Source organism: Dermacentor silvarum, chromosome 6 (genome assembly GCF_013339745.2).
Source record: "Dermacentor silvarum isolate Dsil-2018 chromosome 6, BIME_Dsil_1.4, whole genome shotgun sequence".
NCBI lineage: Eukaryota > Metazoa > Arthropoda > Arachnida > Ixodida > Ixodidae > Dermacentor > Dermacentor silvarum.
In genome coordinates, this window is record NC_051159.1 from 116,672,355 (window position 1) to 116,687,412 (window position 15,058).

Here is a 15,058-nt window from a genome sequence, read left to right on the forward strand (position 1 = left end):
CGCATCCCGGCCAGTCAACCCGCAGTGGGTCCATCGGTGAAGGAAAACGACGCGTTCGTTCCGCGCGCACCACAGGCAGGCCTCGTGTTGCGCAGAGCAGCAGCTGCTGGCACCATGTCGCAGGAGGAGGACGGCAAGAAACAGCGCTCCTCGCCGGACGGTTCGTACGCTCCGCGGGGGTCTTTCTTCCACGTGTCTTGCGCCCGCGGAGGTCGTTTCCTACGCGCGCGCGCCTATCAGTATAGCAGTGACGTCGTGCCGAAGCCCGCCGGCGGTTCTACTGAAGCGATCCGCGGCGGTGTCAAACGTTCCTCCGCGCACCCATTCGCTTCTATACTATTACTACTATTATACTGCTATTCTAATGTCTTTATTTAATTTAACAATACTGCTAATCTCACACGATATCATAGTAGTAGATATAATGGTAGTAACGCTATTTACTAGTATATACTAATGCACTCTATAGCTTGGACGGCGCAATATCAGGTCGTGCGCCTTTAATAAGCACGTGGATCCAACTTGCGACAGCTTCTTGACAGCATGGTATACGGTATACCTTGGTACCTTAGTTTTTCTGTCGGCGAAAAGAACACACACATAAAAAGAAAATACCCTGTTTAGGTGCAGCGCGGGTGCAGTATTGTCAAATTCGCCATCTTGTCAGCTCTGATTGGCCCGGAGGTCAGCTACGGCTTCTCTGATTGGCGCAGAACGGCAACATGACGCAACAGCGTCCACCCCCGGTTGCTTGCTGCACCCTGGTTGCAGCTGTACTGCTCCTAGTAGGACCGTCGATTTCCGGTTGCGACGGCGGCGTTTTGATGGGAGCGAAATACAAGAACGCTCGTGTACGTAGATTTATGGGCGCGTTAAGGAACCCCGGGTCGTGAAAATTAATCCGTAGCCCTCTACTAGAGTCTCTACTACGGCGTCTCTCGTAGCCCGAGTGTTGCTAACAGTGGCAACGTGTTGAAGCAAAGCTCGAGACTAGTGTTGCTTTGGTACGTTAAACCCCGTGAATAAACCATCAGCGGGTGCTGTAATTAACCCTTTACCGCATGGTGTATCATACATACGATATGCATAGATAACAAAACTAAAAAGAAAGAAATGCTCCATGTTTACCCGGAATCTACGTCCTGTAGCAACGAAATACATAGCGACTTTCCCTCTGGAAATAAAGTATGGCGACAGGTCGTCACACAACGTGCAAAAAGTTCTTAAATAAACAGGTTATTTCGACAATTTATGCCCTTGAAATCAGCGCTGAGGAAATACAGGGTGTTTACTGTTCATTAACCTACGGTGACGTCTGATCGAGAACTAAATTTGGGTGTCTCTGTGAGGCAAGCATTAATTGCTGTGTCATATGTGATACATCAAGCAGTTTTGTGGAGGATAGTAGATATGTTTCCTCGAGAAAGAACAAATTTGGCGACAAAATTTATGGTTTGCACGAGCTACACGTTTTCTTAGACATATTATTGGTGCATAATAGGTAAAAAAAATGAAATACCAGTAATATTTACGATGAAGATAGCGCGGGGCCTGCCATGTTCCAGGAGCTGTAATAACAATAGAAGCGACAAATAATTATCGGAAGAAGAGGAAGTAGGTTCCCTTTCGGCTTGCGCCAAACTCTAAAGACTATGCGAAGCAAAGATTGTCTACAAACGATCCGACTTAGAAATTGAAGACATGAACGGTCAATCAAGGATGACGTCATCAAATTTTAATCACACTTGTACTAGCTCGAGCTGTGGGAAATACGCTCCATCTCTTAAAGCAATGTCAAGTTTTTTTTTTCAGTTCTGATTTTTTTTTCTTCAAGTTTTCTGCAGTTCAGGTTTTGCATGGGCAAAAAATATACCCGTAACTGCATGGTGTATCATACATGATAACGCGACAATTCTTGCCCATGAATTTGCGCCAGGCGTTTCTTCAGAAAAGTGAGGTTGATATGCCATATCTGGCCTAAACAAAGGCTTATCTATTTTTTTTTTTTCCACGGGACAATGAAACTTCATTCAGTATAAGTGGTTAACACGTACTACTTCGCGCTTAGACGTTCCTTGCAAAAAAATATGATCGCTCTATGCTTCGCATGCGGTGCCGTCATTCCCGCATGTGCAGGCCTTGTGTTATCGAGGCGTTGGACCATGACTAGGGTGGCTAGAATACTTACCATGGCGTGGCATACATTCTTTGAGGCTTACCTTGTTCCTGAACGATAGTCGACATCAATCTCGCGCACACTTCTTTTATTATGCCACGCTGATACGCGCACGCCGTTCGTGACCCAAAAAAGTACTCGGTGCGCACGCGTTAGAGAGAGGAAATAAGCTCAAGATCTAATAAAAGAAGACAGTTATCATCGTCCGTGGGATTGATAAGCTCCAAAGGGTGCAAAATTATTTCATTAAAGTTTGCACCCTTTGGGGCTTATCTTGCCCGCATTTCTTTTCTTTAAGGCCCGGTACCTCCTAGGTCCCGAACGGCACATGCGCCTTATCAGCGTGACAGAGTATTCTCGACAGTAAAGTAACGAGCGCAGTTTTTTTTTTTTCTTTCAAGGAAACGCAAGCAAGGCAGATGATTATTGGTGTGGGGCAAAATTAGCCACAAAGGATGCAAATTTTCTTTTTTTTTTTAAGAGCGTACTTGTACTCACCATATCAGCATGAATTAAAACGCGAACAAGACATAACTGATACGTGTAATTACGAGGAATTGCGACATGCCATCGCGCCATAGCCGATTTCTACGCGTGGAGTATTCGCAAGTGTACGTTTCGGAGTCTGAATGGAGAACTTTTTGGAACTGGGCCACTGTTGACGCAGAGCAACGCATCGGAGTATAGTTTCGGAATTGTTCGCGTTTGAATTCTTCACGTCTGGTTTTTCGCGGTGTACAGGCACAATCATTCGCGATCTGTACTGCACCCCGATCGGTGCGCCGCATGTGCTTCCACCGTGGTACGGTTAATGGGGCATCCCGATTTTGTCGCGCGCCGTCGTGAAAGCGAGCCGCGGTGGGGGGTCCCCCATCCGCGCTCCCCAGCCGTGCACGTTTTTTTTTTTTTTTTCTGGCGTAATTCACAGGGCCGTGCGCGCGAATTGTGGAGCAAGCCTTTTCTTTTCTTTTTTTCTTTCTTTTTTTTTTATACCCGTGGCGCGCTGGCAAGCATGCAGTTGAAATGTGCGAGGTCTTTTGAAACATTTTACACCCTCTTTGGGCGAGCTGCGCTCGCGCTGCTATAATGAACGTTTTTGTATGCTTGGGGGTTCAGCGTAGTATATAGCGTCCTGCGGCGAAGCATGATGTCGGGCCATGCAATAAAATGACCGTGTTGCCTAGATTTCGTTGCACGTCAAGTTTTACCCTAGGTGGTCGCAATAAATCCAGAGCCCCCCAATGACCCAGGCTTGACCGTCGGATGTTAACCCTGTCGTTAAGTGAACAAAATAATGTTCAATGCTCACCATGCTGACTTGGCCGCAAGTAGTCCGTGAAAGTTGGTGGGGTACTTTTATGTGCACTTAAAACGTCTGCCCAAAATTAATGTGTGGTCGTATATCTGTGGTGTGCTGTGCAGCTCTCTGTCTAGAAGCTGCTTGCTGGGGATTTGCCATAATGGAGCAATAAGTCGCTGCATGCTAAAGTGGTGGTTTCCGACCTAATGATTGCAGATTTAATGTCTGAACATAGGGTGCTACCAGAGTTCTTCAATGTGCTACCAAGTTCTCCAGATGGCAGCATGTGTCAGACTTAAGCAGTTTTGATGGTAATGCAATAGCTCAACAGTATCTTCCCATTATCTGCCATCCGAAAAACAGTCTCCTACGATGCTTAGGTGAACACCAATCTAGAAAAGTCAGTCAATGCATGTTTTGCATTCTGAAACTGCTGACGACACAGGTGGCTACAGGCCCCGTTACCCATTTCTGTTGTGCAGTAGTTTGATGCTAAATAAATTCCCCAAATATGAAGTTTGAAATGCAAAGATGAGGCCTCATATGTTTGCACATGGATGTGCTTTAGGTTTAGTCGTACTACGTTTTCCAGCAATAGCTGAGGAGACATTTATGTTGCACGAGATGTGGCTCTGGCGCTAAACATATAAACATCAATGAAATTAAGCAGCAATGTGCTTTGCCATATCACAGTGGCGGCAGCAGTGGAGCTGGCAGTGGAGTCGGCAGAGGCAGTGCCGCAGCGCAGAAGAAGCGGCAGCAAACGAGGGGCCTGCGAGGAGCTGCCCTGCAACAGAATGGGAGACATCTGGGTCCAGTGCTTCGCATGCTGCGTGACTGAGCAGCCCGCTCCGGTGAGATTGGCCTGTGAAATCTGTACTGCTGGTGGTGTCTCTTTGCAATGTTGCAGCTACTGCAATTTGGCTAACTTTACGCAGATTGTTGTTCTAAAGGTGTAGGACATGTAATATTCGACTTGCCATTTTCCTTTCCATTAAAATGAAGACCCAAACCCTCTAAACCATAGAAGATACTGGCAGGCATCAGAAAGTCCTATAACACTTTTTTCTACGAACTGCATTCAGTGCGGATGCCACACGCTAGCACAGCCAGAAGAAACGCACTTGCTCTTGTAAGTGACGACGTCATACCTTCTTTATGGTACACATTAATAAATTTCGCTCTGTGTCATAACATCATAATGTCGATAATGCCAGGTCTGGAGTGGATTTTTGAGAGCAACTTTAGCATCAAGTCAATATGTCTTCTATGTTTTCCAACCTTCATACTAGTTGAGTGCAATGCTTGTACATTTAAGAAGCATGTAATAGTTTCTACAGCTTAAAAAATTTGTGTCACTACTCCTTCAAATGTTTATAGATGAGTCAGGTTAATGGTATAGTAGCCATCAGTGCATGGCATGAGTGTTTAACTTGTTTTACTTGCACATTATCATTCCCTGAACCTACTAGGTCAATGAGCCATAGTCCTCTATAAAGCTTTATGATAGTCACATTGGGTGCATTAAATGTTGTCTTGTTTTACCTACAAGGATAGTTGTGAACATTGAGACAAGAAACGTGTACGCACACAGAATGTTGCTCAGAATGGGAGAAGTGGTGCTGGTGCACTGCCGGAGTAATGGCTGTTGCTTTGTGTTTGGGTGCCCTTGCAGAAGCGACGGCGGCGAATCGACCGCTCCATGATCGGCAACCCGACAAACTTTCAGCACACGGCTCATGTTGGCTCTGGCGACATGAATGTTCATGTAAGTTGGTGTTGAAGCTGCTGCTAAGAAAAACTGTGTGCAGATCGTTATGTCCGCAGAGTTGCCTGCTTGACACGGCGGGCCATGTTGGCTCGGCATCCTTAACACTGCACTTCTGCTCAACTACGATGCCAGCTCCTTGTTCTTTTGTATTGTGTCTGTGTCATCATCGGCCCGAGAAAGCACCTCACACAATGTATGAAACCATAACCTGAATATAATGTTATTCAACTTGAGTTGCATGCTTAAGTCCAGGCAATTTGCATTTGTGGGAAAGCCAGCCGTTCGAAGTGTCACACATATGTAGAAGCAAGAATGCATGAAGGGGAAAGTTGCGATAGCACAGAAATGTTCATTGACCCACTAAGGCCAATGTGCCTGTGCAATAAACAGCAAACATCTGGGCAGGTTGAATGGAAGCTGTGTTTAGTGCTGCACTGCAGCAATATATCTTAAAGCAAGGGTCATACTACCTACCTTAGTGTTTATGCGTGGTCAATCTATATATTATTATTGCAAATACAGTATGTGGTCAAGAATTAAGAGTGCATGTGCAGCATTTAGAAGTAAAATGGCTCGTGCAGAACTTATCACATTGCAACAAAACTGTTGTGAAAACAGCGAGACGATGGATTCAGAAGCCAGATGGTGGGTGCTGTTCCTGCCACATCTGACCAAGCTACCTGGCAAGCTCACCAACAGCCAAGGAGTGTATTTACGAGGTTAACGAGATGAAAAAAAAGAAAGAATGAGGGGCCTGGAAGCCAATTTACGTGCAGTACATGCTCGACAGTGTTTCAGCTCATTTTCATGTACTATGCATGCACAAAACAAAAGTAGCAGGCTAAAAGTTGTAACCTTAAATGGTGCAGGTGTTACCCCGTGCTGTTTACTGTAACTGCATTGACAATAAATGAATTAGGGCATAATCTGGCTGATGCTGTAGCATGGCAATGCCAGCAGCTGTGTAGTTTTCTCCTTTTGCAGCTAGGAATTCCTACTGGGGTGATGGTAGGAATTGTCAAAGGGTTTCTGGAACATTTTTTAACAAAGGTGTGGGAAATATTTCGTAGAGTTGTTTTGGTCGAAGTTGCAACATATTCTCTGACCTTTTACCCCTTTTTATCGTTGCAATGGCATTACTGTGGACGATGCCTGCCAAACTTCGTACACATTTTTTGTCTTGGCATGGCCTTGAGGTTGAGTAGCACGACAACGCAACATGTTTATCTAACTGGATAGTTGTGCTGCTCTGCAGTCGTAAAGGCCCAACCGCATGCACGCGATATTCAAGCGATAGCGACAAGCGACGCGACAGGCACATTCTGTCGCGCTGTCGTGTCGCGGCGTAGAGCAACCACATGAACGCGACATCACGAAAAAGAGTAGAGACGGATTTACATTGTTGTGTGAATAAATGTTATCGTGCGCGTGTAAAGAAATCTCAATTTTATCAAAAGGTCAACGTTTTATGTAGATCTAGCTAAATATGCTAGCATCCCCAGTGGAAAATACGTCCCATGCCGCCAGCATAAAATGCCGTGGCGCCATCTGTTGAGTAAAACTTAAACACTTTCTCGGCTCTCGGTGGTCTCTCAGGCCTAACAGTGTCAAAACAAACAACCGATCTCAATAATGACAAGAGAGCGCCGATACTTAGTCCTCAGCTAGCGATGAGACGAAGCGATGACTGATTGTACTATTTATTTTTTGCTGTCACAGCAGAGAGCAAGTTGCAAGAGCGAATTCAGATCAAAGCGGGCAGACTGATTGCTGCCATGTTGTTGCGCAATCACTCTCCCCAGCGGATGTCGTCGCGCTGGCTTCCGGGCGACAAGCGATATTTTCTGGCTGGCCAGAAACCGGCGACGCGACCAGCAACGGATCGCCCTCCGCGACGGCAAAACCTGCCATTCGTCGCTGGCGCTCGAAAATCGCGTGCATGCGGTTGCGCCTTAATTGAAATTGTTGCAGGGCCGCTGTAGCTATATTTGATAACGCGTAATGTGAATTGTGTGCTAATGCGAGTGAGCACATTCCTGCTGAATAAATGCCAAGAGCGCTTTGGTGAAATGTGTCGATATAAAGTCCACGTACTCATGCTTGCAGCTCAATGCGCTCCAGAACCAGATGGCCTCCAAGGGTGGCTACGAATATGCGCTTCCAGTGAATGTGTCGATCCCCGTGGTGGACGTTCAGCAGTGACCTCGTGTGGGGGCCACACCTCGGCCCCGGACGTGCGTGCGTGTTCCCCTGGTGGTGTGATGACGGCGGACTCACCAGACGGCGGCCACTTGTGATGATGCCAGATGGACCAAAGGCTTCGCTCCTCTCCTTGACCCCCATCCTCCCCCTCGCCCCCTTTTTATTTAGCTGCCGCAACTTGTACCAGTGTGGATGGCACTGAGCAATCACTGATTGGGCCATGCATTTTATTTAGTAGGAGCACTGGCGCAGGGACTCGTTGATCTGATGCCCGCACGTGAACGGTTTGCGCATCCCAGCCACATCAAGCCCGAGTGGAAAGTGCACCCTCGGTTCTTAGGCAATGAGAGAAGCAAAATTGTTTACCACAAGGAGACTCGACGGCAAGCCTATGCGCAGAAGCCTTTTTATTAGCCTTTTTTTTTTTTTTTAACTGTCTTTTCACAGCAGCACCTTTTAGGACACTTTGTCACACACAGGTTGTTTAGATGAGCGCATTGTGTATATAGAAGCGGGTCATGTTGCAGGAGTCCTTTTTCCCCCTCTCACCTCCCTTTGTAGTGTGTGCGTGTCATGGATGTAGCCAGAGCCAGGTTGGGCTGCAGTGTTTTTTTTTTTTAAAGGAAATGACCTACGCAGGATTGGAAGCGTTTGTAACGGCTAGTATTTAATGACTGCAGGCAAGCACTGTTTACGTGCAAAGATGGATAAAGAATTTTATCTGAGTGGAAAAATGGACAAGCACTGCCAATGTGCAAGAAGTGAATAAAAAAATGTGTTTATCTACGAAAACGAGTATGTACAGTATGAAACAAGTGAGGTGAGGGTGCCTAGTCATCCTCGTCACTCTCTTCAATGGCCTTCTTTGTTTTCTTGCTCTCTGCCTTCTTGTCAAAGTAGTCCTGTAAAAAAAGAAACAATAGGGATGGTCAATATAGGGTGGCTGTTGTCACTTTGCCATAACCTAATGCAATTAAGCTTAGTGGGACTACTGTAAGAACCCGCATATAATAGTTTATTTTCCGAACATTCATGATTTCCCCCCTCTATATTGGGTACGAAGACTTTCCAATTTCCATGAACCTAGTCATGGGTTCGGTTTTGAAACACACAATGCAGCAGATGGATAGAGAGTGAATTACGCTGCTGAAATTACTGCCAGCGCAAAAGCTTGGAAGTGACCAAAAAGAGCAGCCGCAGCTGGTGATGACAACGGAGATCGTTATTCAGAAAGAATAGTTTACGAACATTCATAATCTCCCCTCACTATATTTGGGTACGAAACTTTCCACATTCCGTGAACCTAGTCATGGTTTTGAAACTCAACGCAACATATGGAGAGCGATGTAGGCTGCTGAAACTACCGCAGTGCAACAGCTTGAAGTGACCAAAAAGAGCAATCGGAGCTGCTGATGAAGTGCTTTGTGCGTGCAGTGGGAAGAGGCGAAATTTCAGAAGTCCCAAGAAAGGAGCTTTTTCAGAAATTGAGGAACACTTGGCAGCCCACGCGTGCATAAAGTGGCAATGCTCTCTGTATCTTGCAGTCGACATTGAGCTACAGCAGCAAAATGTCATCTGATGTGATGACAAAATGCAATGGAAATCGCTATTCAGAGAGAATGATGATTGTAATATGTGGATGAAATCGCTTAGGAGGACACTGGTCGCACTTCGCACGACTTCGGGCGTATAACAATATAGTACACCTCGCCCATGTTGATCTCCCACAACAGCCACTCGTGCCTTCCTTTTGTTCACTGCAGGCGAGCTACAATGAGTGCTTTTCCAGCGTACTTACAGTATGGAACATGTAATTTACTTTTTTTTTTGTGCTCACTCATTCAAAACATCAGAGCACTGTGTGCCTAAGACCCGTTTCATCAGCCACACTGGCTTCTCATTACATGGGTGCACTTGTTGTGTGTGCCTTTAAGTGCGGAATTTCAAAAGCTCTGGATGGCACAGACGAGCACCTCTCTGACAATGTGTCTGAGGGAAGTGAGGATGAATTAACAGGCAGCGTGGCTTTAATACAGAAACATTATTAAAGCACGGTAAATGTTTATGATGCATAAAAACGTTTTTTTTCACTTTTTGCGGTCCTAAAATTACCCATCACATTATATTCTGGTTTTTACACAACTTGCATTGCAATGTGTGCAAAGCTGGAAACATGAAACAAACATCTAGATGTCTCGCAGGCAGGCATCAACAGCACAGAGAAGTTAAGAAGACAACAGAACAGACAGAAATCAATGATGGTGTAGTGCTGGGACTTGCTACGGTGATTGATCCGTATCATACAAAAAGAAAGCAGTTTTGTATTTGCTGAAGACTAACAGTATTTATATAGAAAACAAAAGTTGGTTTCCCCCTTCGAATACTTTGTGCATGGTACAACACATATTAGTCACCGACACATCATTTGGATACGCAAGGGACCGCCTAAAATTCTCAATAAACAGATTCCAAAATATTGAATTCGCCAGAAAATAAGTGCATTACTGAATGCACATGCTTGCATGCGACCTGGCCAGTCAGTATTTCGATCACTGTCATGGCTGTCGCTAAAGTTACAAAGTACGGTCTCCAAGCGCGTCAAATCTCCATCCCCTACAACTTGCAGAGGCTGACCGCCCTCTGATAGCCATGCGATAGCACGTTTCTCCACAACAGTCGCTTGTACGGCAGTTTCCTCACTTGATTGCTTACCTCTTCAACAGACATCGAGGATAGAGGTGGCACCATTTGAAGCTGCTTGATGATTACGACTGACAAACATTTTTCTAATAGCAGTCAAATAAGTCGCCCAAGACCATGTCACAATTTCACACCTAGAACTTGCACGACAAACCATAAGTGCATTCCTTTTACGACTTAGCCAGCTTGGCTTGGGCGGAGTCTGCTATGACTGGATCAACTAGGCGACTAGGGTTCGTTACTTTCTCCTTTTACTCCACCGGCAGCTTATTAAAGTGTCACCTTTCTTCTAGACTTGGTGGCCGAATTGGTACATGATCGTGCAGGCAGAGCGAGACAGTCCAAATGCTCGAGCAACGCTGTGTAAGGTGCCTGAAATTTCCATGAAGCTGTCTGCAATTTATGATGTGGCACAATCGCCAATTTTCAGAAGCCCCATCTAGGAAATTGGGGATCACCGAGTGAGTGCAGCTAATTCAAGCTGGGAATGCAAAGAGTAAGATAAACGCACTGGTGGGCCCCGTGGACTGCATGCCTATCAGATGGTGCAGCAGCATTTAGCACTGGTCATTCTTTTGGCGATGCGAAATGTGCCCGGTGGTTCTTCACTGCATCAATAATTTGCTCATCCATTGAAGCATGGCACACAATGACAGAATGCTAAAAATTTGATCATGCAGCACTTTACTCCGTTCTGTGAAGAGGCGGAGCTTGCGCTCTGGGCCTAATGTATCGAACAAAGCTAAAGGGCCTAATTTCAACCTTATGCATTGTTATGACTGCTAGTGACACATTGGCCTTTGGCTCAAGTTTGCCCAAAAGGCATTCTGTGGGAAGGAGAAATTTTGCTCGAAATAATCATTGTGCATTCCTAGAAGTTGAATTTGCGGGAGTATCTCCCTATTCACATACAGTTGCCTTCCGTTAATTTGAGCCTGACGGGACCGATGAAATTGATCAAATTATCTGGCGGGTCGGATTAAACAAGATGCAGAAAAAAAAAAAAAAAACTAATCGCACCACTGATGCATTTGGCAGTATTTGCTTGAGTTCACACGCCTCTGAATCAAACGGACACCAACTTTCTATGTGTCCTAAGTTGAAAACTAACGTAGAAGTGACTTAAAGCTCCTAACCAAAGTAGAAATCTAATGCGCCCCCTGCAGCGAGAAAGTCGTTCTTACGGGGTTCGTCCTCGTTGATCTAATTGACGCCCTGCAGCTGCTACTGACTGGTTTAAATACGCCAGTGGCGCTAACAGCTGCAAAAATTATGCAAGCTATAGACAGTCTTCTGGCTACACTGTAGTAGCATCTACCTCTGCCCGCGCAGGTGACTGTGCTGTTCTAGGAAGTCATCGTGTTCACCACGATGGGAACTCATCATCGTGTTCACCATACCAGCATCATCCTTCCTCTTCACATCCTATCTCTGTTATTCCCCCAACCCCCTTTCCCAGCGTGGAGTAGCAGGCTAGAGGCACTTCACTCAGGCCGACCTTTCCACCATTAAAACGTCTCTCTCTCTCCAATGCGCCTCCAATCTTTTAAAATGGCATCTGGTAAAGCGTATGAATGCTGCAAAAGCAGTTTTCGTTTGGGATCTGAGTGCACTGCGCAGGCGATCTTCGGTGAATTTTTCTTGGAAAACATTGCAATCAGATATTGTGAACTATCATTATTGCTTGAAAATTTTCCTAGGGCAGGATGAAAATAGCCGTGTGTTCAACGCACTTACTGTCCCCTAGGCTCCGCCGAGATAGATGCTGCCACTAAATCTAAAGGGATTGTTATTGGAGTCGCCAAATGCGTCAGGCACGTGTGTACAGACTGGTCAAGTTCGAATTCTCCGGTGCAACTGTCGGTGCCAATTTTAGGATTGAAATAATGAACATTTGGGCCCGTAGAAATGCATGGGCGCCGGCTGGAACCATCTGTCGGCAAGTCTACTGTACTTACAGGTGGCTCCGCCGAGAACCGGTCAGTTTAAATATCTATCAATTTAAATTGAATTACCGGAATTCCATTGCAATGGGAAATAAGAGTTTGCCAAAGTGGTATCTTCTGACTTGGTCTTAACCACACTCAAAATAAGCTCTTTTGAGCTTTGCACAGACACAATCACCTACGGATATTTGCAGACATGCATCACACAGACCCGGTGGCAAGCTTCCAGAAGGCAATATCAAGACTACATGACAACTACAGTAAAACCTCGTTATAATGAAGTTGAAAGGGGAAGCCCAAATTACTTTGCTAAATTCATTACTTTGTTCTATTCATATTGCAAAATTCATTACTTTGTTCTATTCATATTGCATGTACTGCAGTATGAATCTTTATCATCATTGCTAGGGGAACTTCACTTACTTCATTATATCCATTATTTCGTTATATCCCGCTTTGTTACAACGAGGTTTGACTGTAAATAAAAAAATAAAAGGAATAGCAATTCTGTGATTGTCATCATGAATGAGATGTACAAGATGAAGGTTTTGGTTCGAAAAAGACAGACAGATTATTCTATGATGTTCAACAATATAAATATACCACATGGGTTGGTTCATAAGCTGAAGTACAGTAAACGCTAGTTATATAAAGAAATCGTTTTACTTGAATTATCGCTTTATTCGAAATTTCTCCTTGCGCCAACCCAAACGCATGCATTTTAAACCTTTAAACCGCATTACTCAAAGCATACCAATAAGGCACTCCACTTGGAGCGAACAAGAAAGGGGCGTGAGCACCTGCACTCAGCGCCTTTCTCAGTGAGTGAGCGACCCTTTCCATCACCAGCTATGCCATTGCGGCGCATGTGCCCGTGTTATCAGCAGCGAGTGGCACCCCCATAGAGCCGCGGCAACTAGCAAGGAGTGGGTGAACACTCGCGGGGGTGCTCAGCGCCCTTATGCACCCAGCAAGCGAGTGACCCTTTCCATCGCCAGCAATCGGTGCCTGTGCACCCTTTTCCTCCATGCTGCGCCCACACGTTATCAGTGGCAAGCGGCACTGTGGAAATAGTGGGCAACGGAACAGGCAAATCTTGCTCTGTGCAGCCTTCCGTGTGCCCGAAATGCCCCAGGTCACCCGAACCAAAATGCGCCATGTAACACTCGTATTAGACTTCCACGGAGTTGTACTATTTCGGCTCTACTTTCTTAGCTTTTTATGGAGTATAGTTTCTTTTATCGAATTATCGTTTATATCACATTGGTTTGCCGTCTCGTTCATTTCATTATAAAGAGGGCTCACTGTATGCAGATTTATGCTTTGAAATGCAATTTGTGAGCTGCAATGACCCACCACAACATGTACAGTTGACCGATTCTTTAAAAGTACTGTGCATGCATCGACTGGCCTGCTGATGAACGCCTTCTAAAGACGCAAAGTGACAAGATTAGCAAGAGCACAAGTCCTTGCTGATCCCATCACCTTGTACCATTAGAAGGCGCTGACCAGCCGGCTAGTCGCCGCTCCCACAGTACTATTAAAGAATCGGTCGAATGTACACAGAAAGCTTGCGTTGCAGTCTATTTCTGCAAGAAGCCAAGGATTTCATCCGTGTGTAGAGACCCACCAGTTATGCTAATGGTCACAAGACCTCAAGGTAGCTGAACAACAAAGTATGAATCCAGAATGAAGGGGTACTTAAACAATAGGCATTACTGCAAGTTTCTAGCAGTTGGAACTGGAAGTCTTTTCCTTGCTTAGAAAGGTTGCATGCATGTATAGTGTGCCGACTCACTAAATCGCTGTCGTCGTCGTCATTATCTGGTCCCGCCTTTGCCTTCTCTAATCGTCGAGCGCGCTGTTCTTCCAGATCGGATGCATCATCATCAGAAGAGTAAATGGAAGGGCGCTCTGGAAAGGAAGATAGCAAGGTGAATACATTGTTCTGCTGGTGAGGGCAGAGCAATAAGAGCACATTAACGAGAAACAATAATTATCTTAGGCTGATAAAGTATTGTTTGAAAGTTATCTTTGTTAGCTCTGTAATACCAAAACACAGTTCCACAACAAGAAAAATTGGTACAATTTAGCAGCAGTTAAAAAATTCACCAGCCCTCCCTGTCGAGAAAATGGGGGTAAGCGAAGCTTGTTGAGTGTGTATCTGACCTTCGTCAGGGTAACGTAAAGTTCACGACATGTCACGGTAATAAAACAAACGTTTATTAAATGTATACATCGAGGGAAGGAAAAGTTGCACGAAGGGAAACAAAATTAGCAGGAAAGGGAAGGAAAAGTAGGTCAAGTACACACACGACAATCTTTGCTTACCCCCATTTTCTTGACAAGGGAAGGGCTGGTGATATTTTTTTTTTTTTGCGCTCTCTCTCTTTCTATCGTTCCTTATTTCTCTTTCTTTTTTGTCCCTGGTATGTGGACCCTTTCTGCACGATCGCCAGGATCGGCCCACATTTCAGCGTGACACCGCCACCACCACCACTGCCGACACTTGTGAGCCTATAAAGCTTCGCAAAGCACTTGAATAGACTGGGGAAAAGAGGGAGGACACAACACGAGCATTCGTGCCCTGTCCACCCTTTTCAACCGCTTTCTTTACCTCTTATTATGCCACTGGAAGTGGACCACAGACTACAGTTAAACCTGGATATAACGAAATCAACAAAGTCCCGAAAAACTTCATTATAGAGAGGATTTCGTTATATGCAAGTTCGGCACAAAAATTCGAAAAAGAAACGCTTATCGTATTTACTCGATTATAACGCACCCTCATTGTAACGCGCACCCGTTTTCCGTTTTCGTCGAAGCACTCGTCCTTGGAATGTCACGCCCGGTACCGGATGCGTGGACGCGTGTCGTTTCGCACAAGCGCGAGGCATCGGAAACGAAGAGCGAGCGTCACGATGGCGTCGTAGCGTCGTATAGTGTTACAGTAGAACCCCGCT

At 45.4% G+C, this 15,058-nt stretch overlaps 2 protein-coding genes across 4 annotated transcripts in view; one reads left to right on the forward strand and one right to left on the reverse strand.

Annotated features, from left to right (window-relative positions):
• Positions 1 to 8,241, forward strand: LOC119455901 (CDC42 small effector protein 2). The gene is made up of 4 exons (XM_037717435.2): positions 1 to 160; positions 4,170 to 4,330; positions 5,152 to 5,244; positions 7,354 to 8,241. The coding sequence occupies exons 1-4, from the start codon at positions 115 to 117 to the stop codon at positions 7,447 to 7,449; spliced, it is 396 nt and encodes a 131-aa protein (XP_037573363.1). The 5' UTR covers positions 1 to 114; the 3' UTR covers positions 7,450 to 8,241.
• Positions 8,203 to 15,058, reverse strand: part of LOC119455900 (RNA polymerase-associated protein LEO1) — a 21,074-nt gene continuing 14,218 nt past the window's right edge. For all 3 annotated transcript variants that reach the window (XM_049669403.1, XM_049669405.1, XM_049669404.1), the window contains 2 exons: positions 13,894 to 14,009; positions 8,203 to 8,351 (listed from right to left, as the gene is read on the reverse strand). In XM_049669403.1, coding sequence (XP_049525360.1) covers positions 8,280 to 8,351; positions 13,894 to 14,009 — 188 coding nt within the window. In that variant the 3' untranslated portion in view covers positions 8,203 to 8,279. The remainder of the gene's footprint in view (positions 8,352 to 13,893; positions 14,010 to 15,058) is intronic.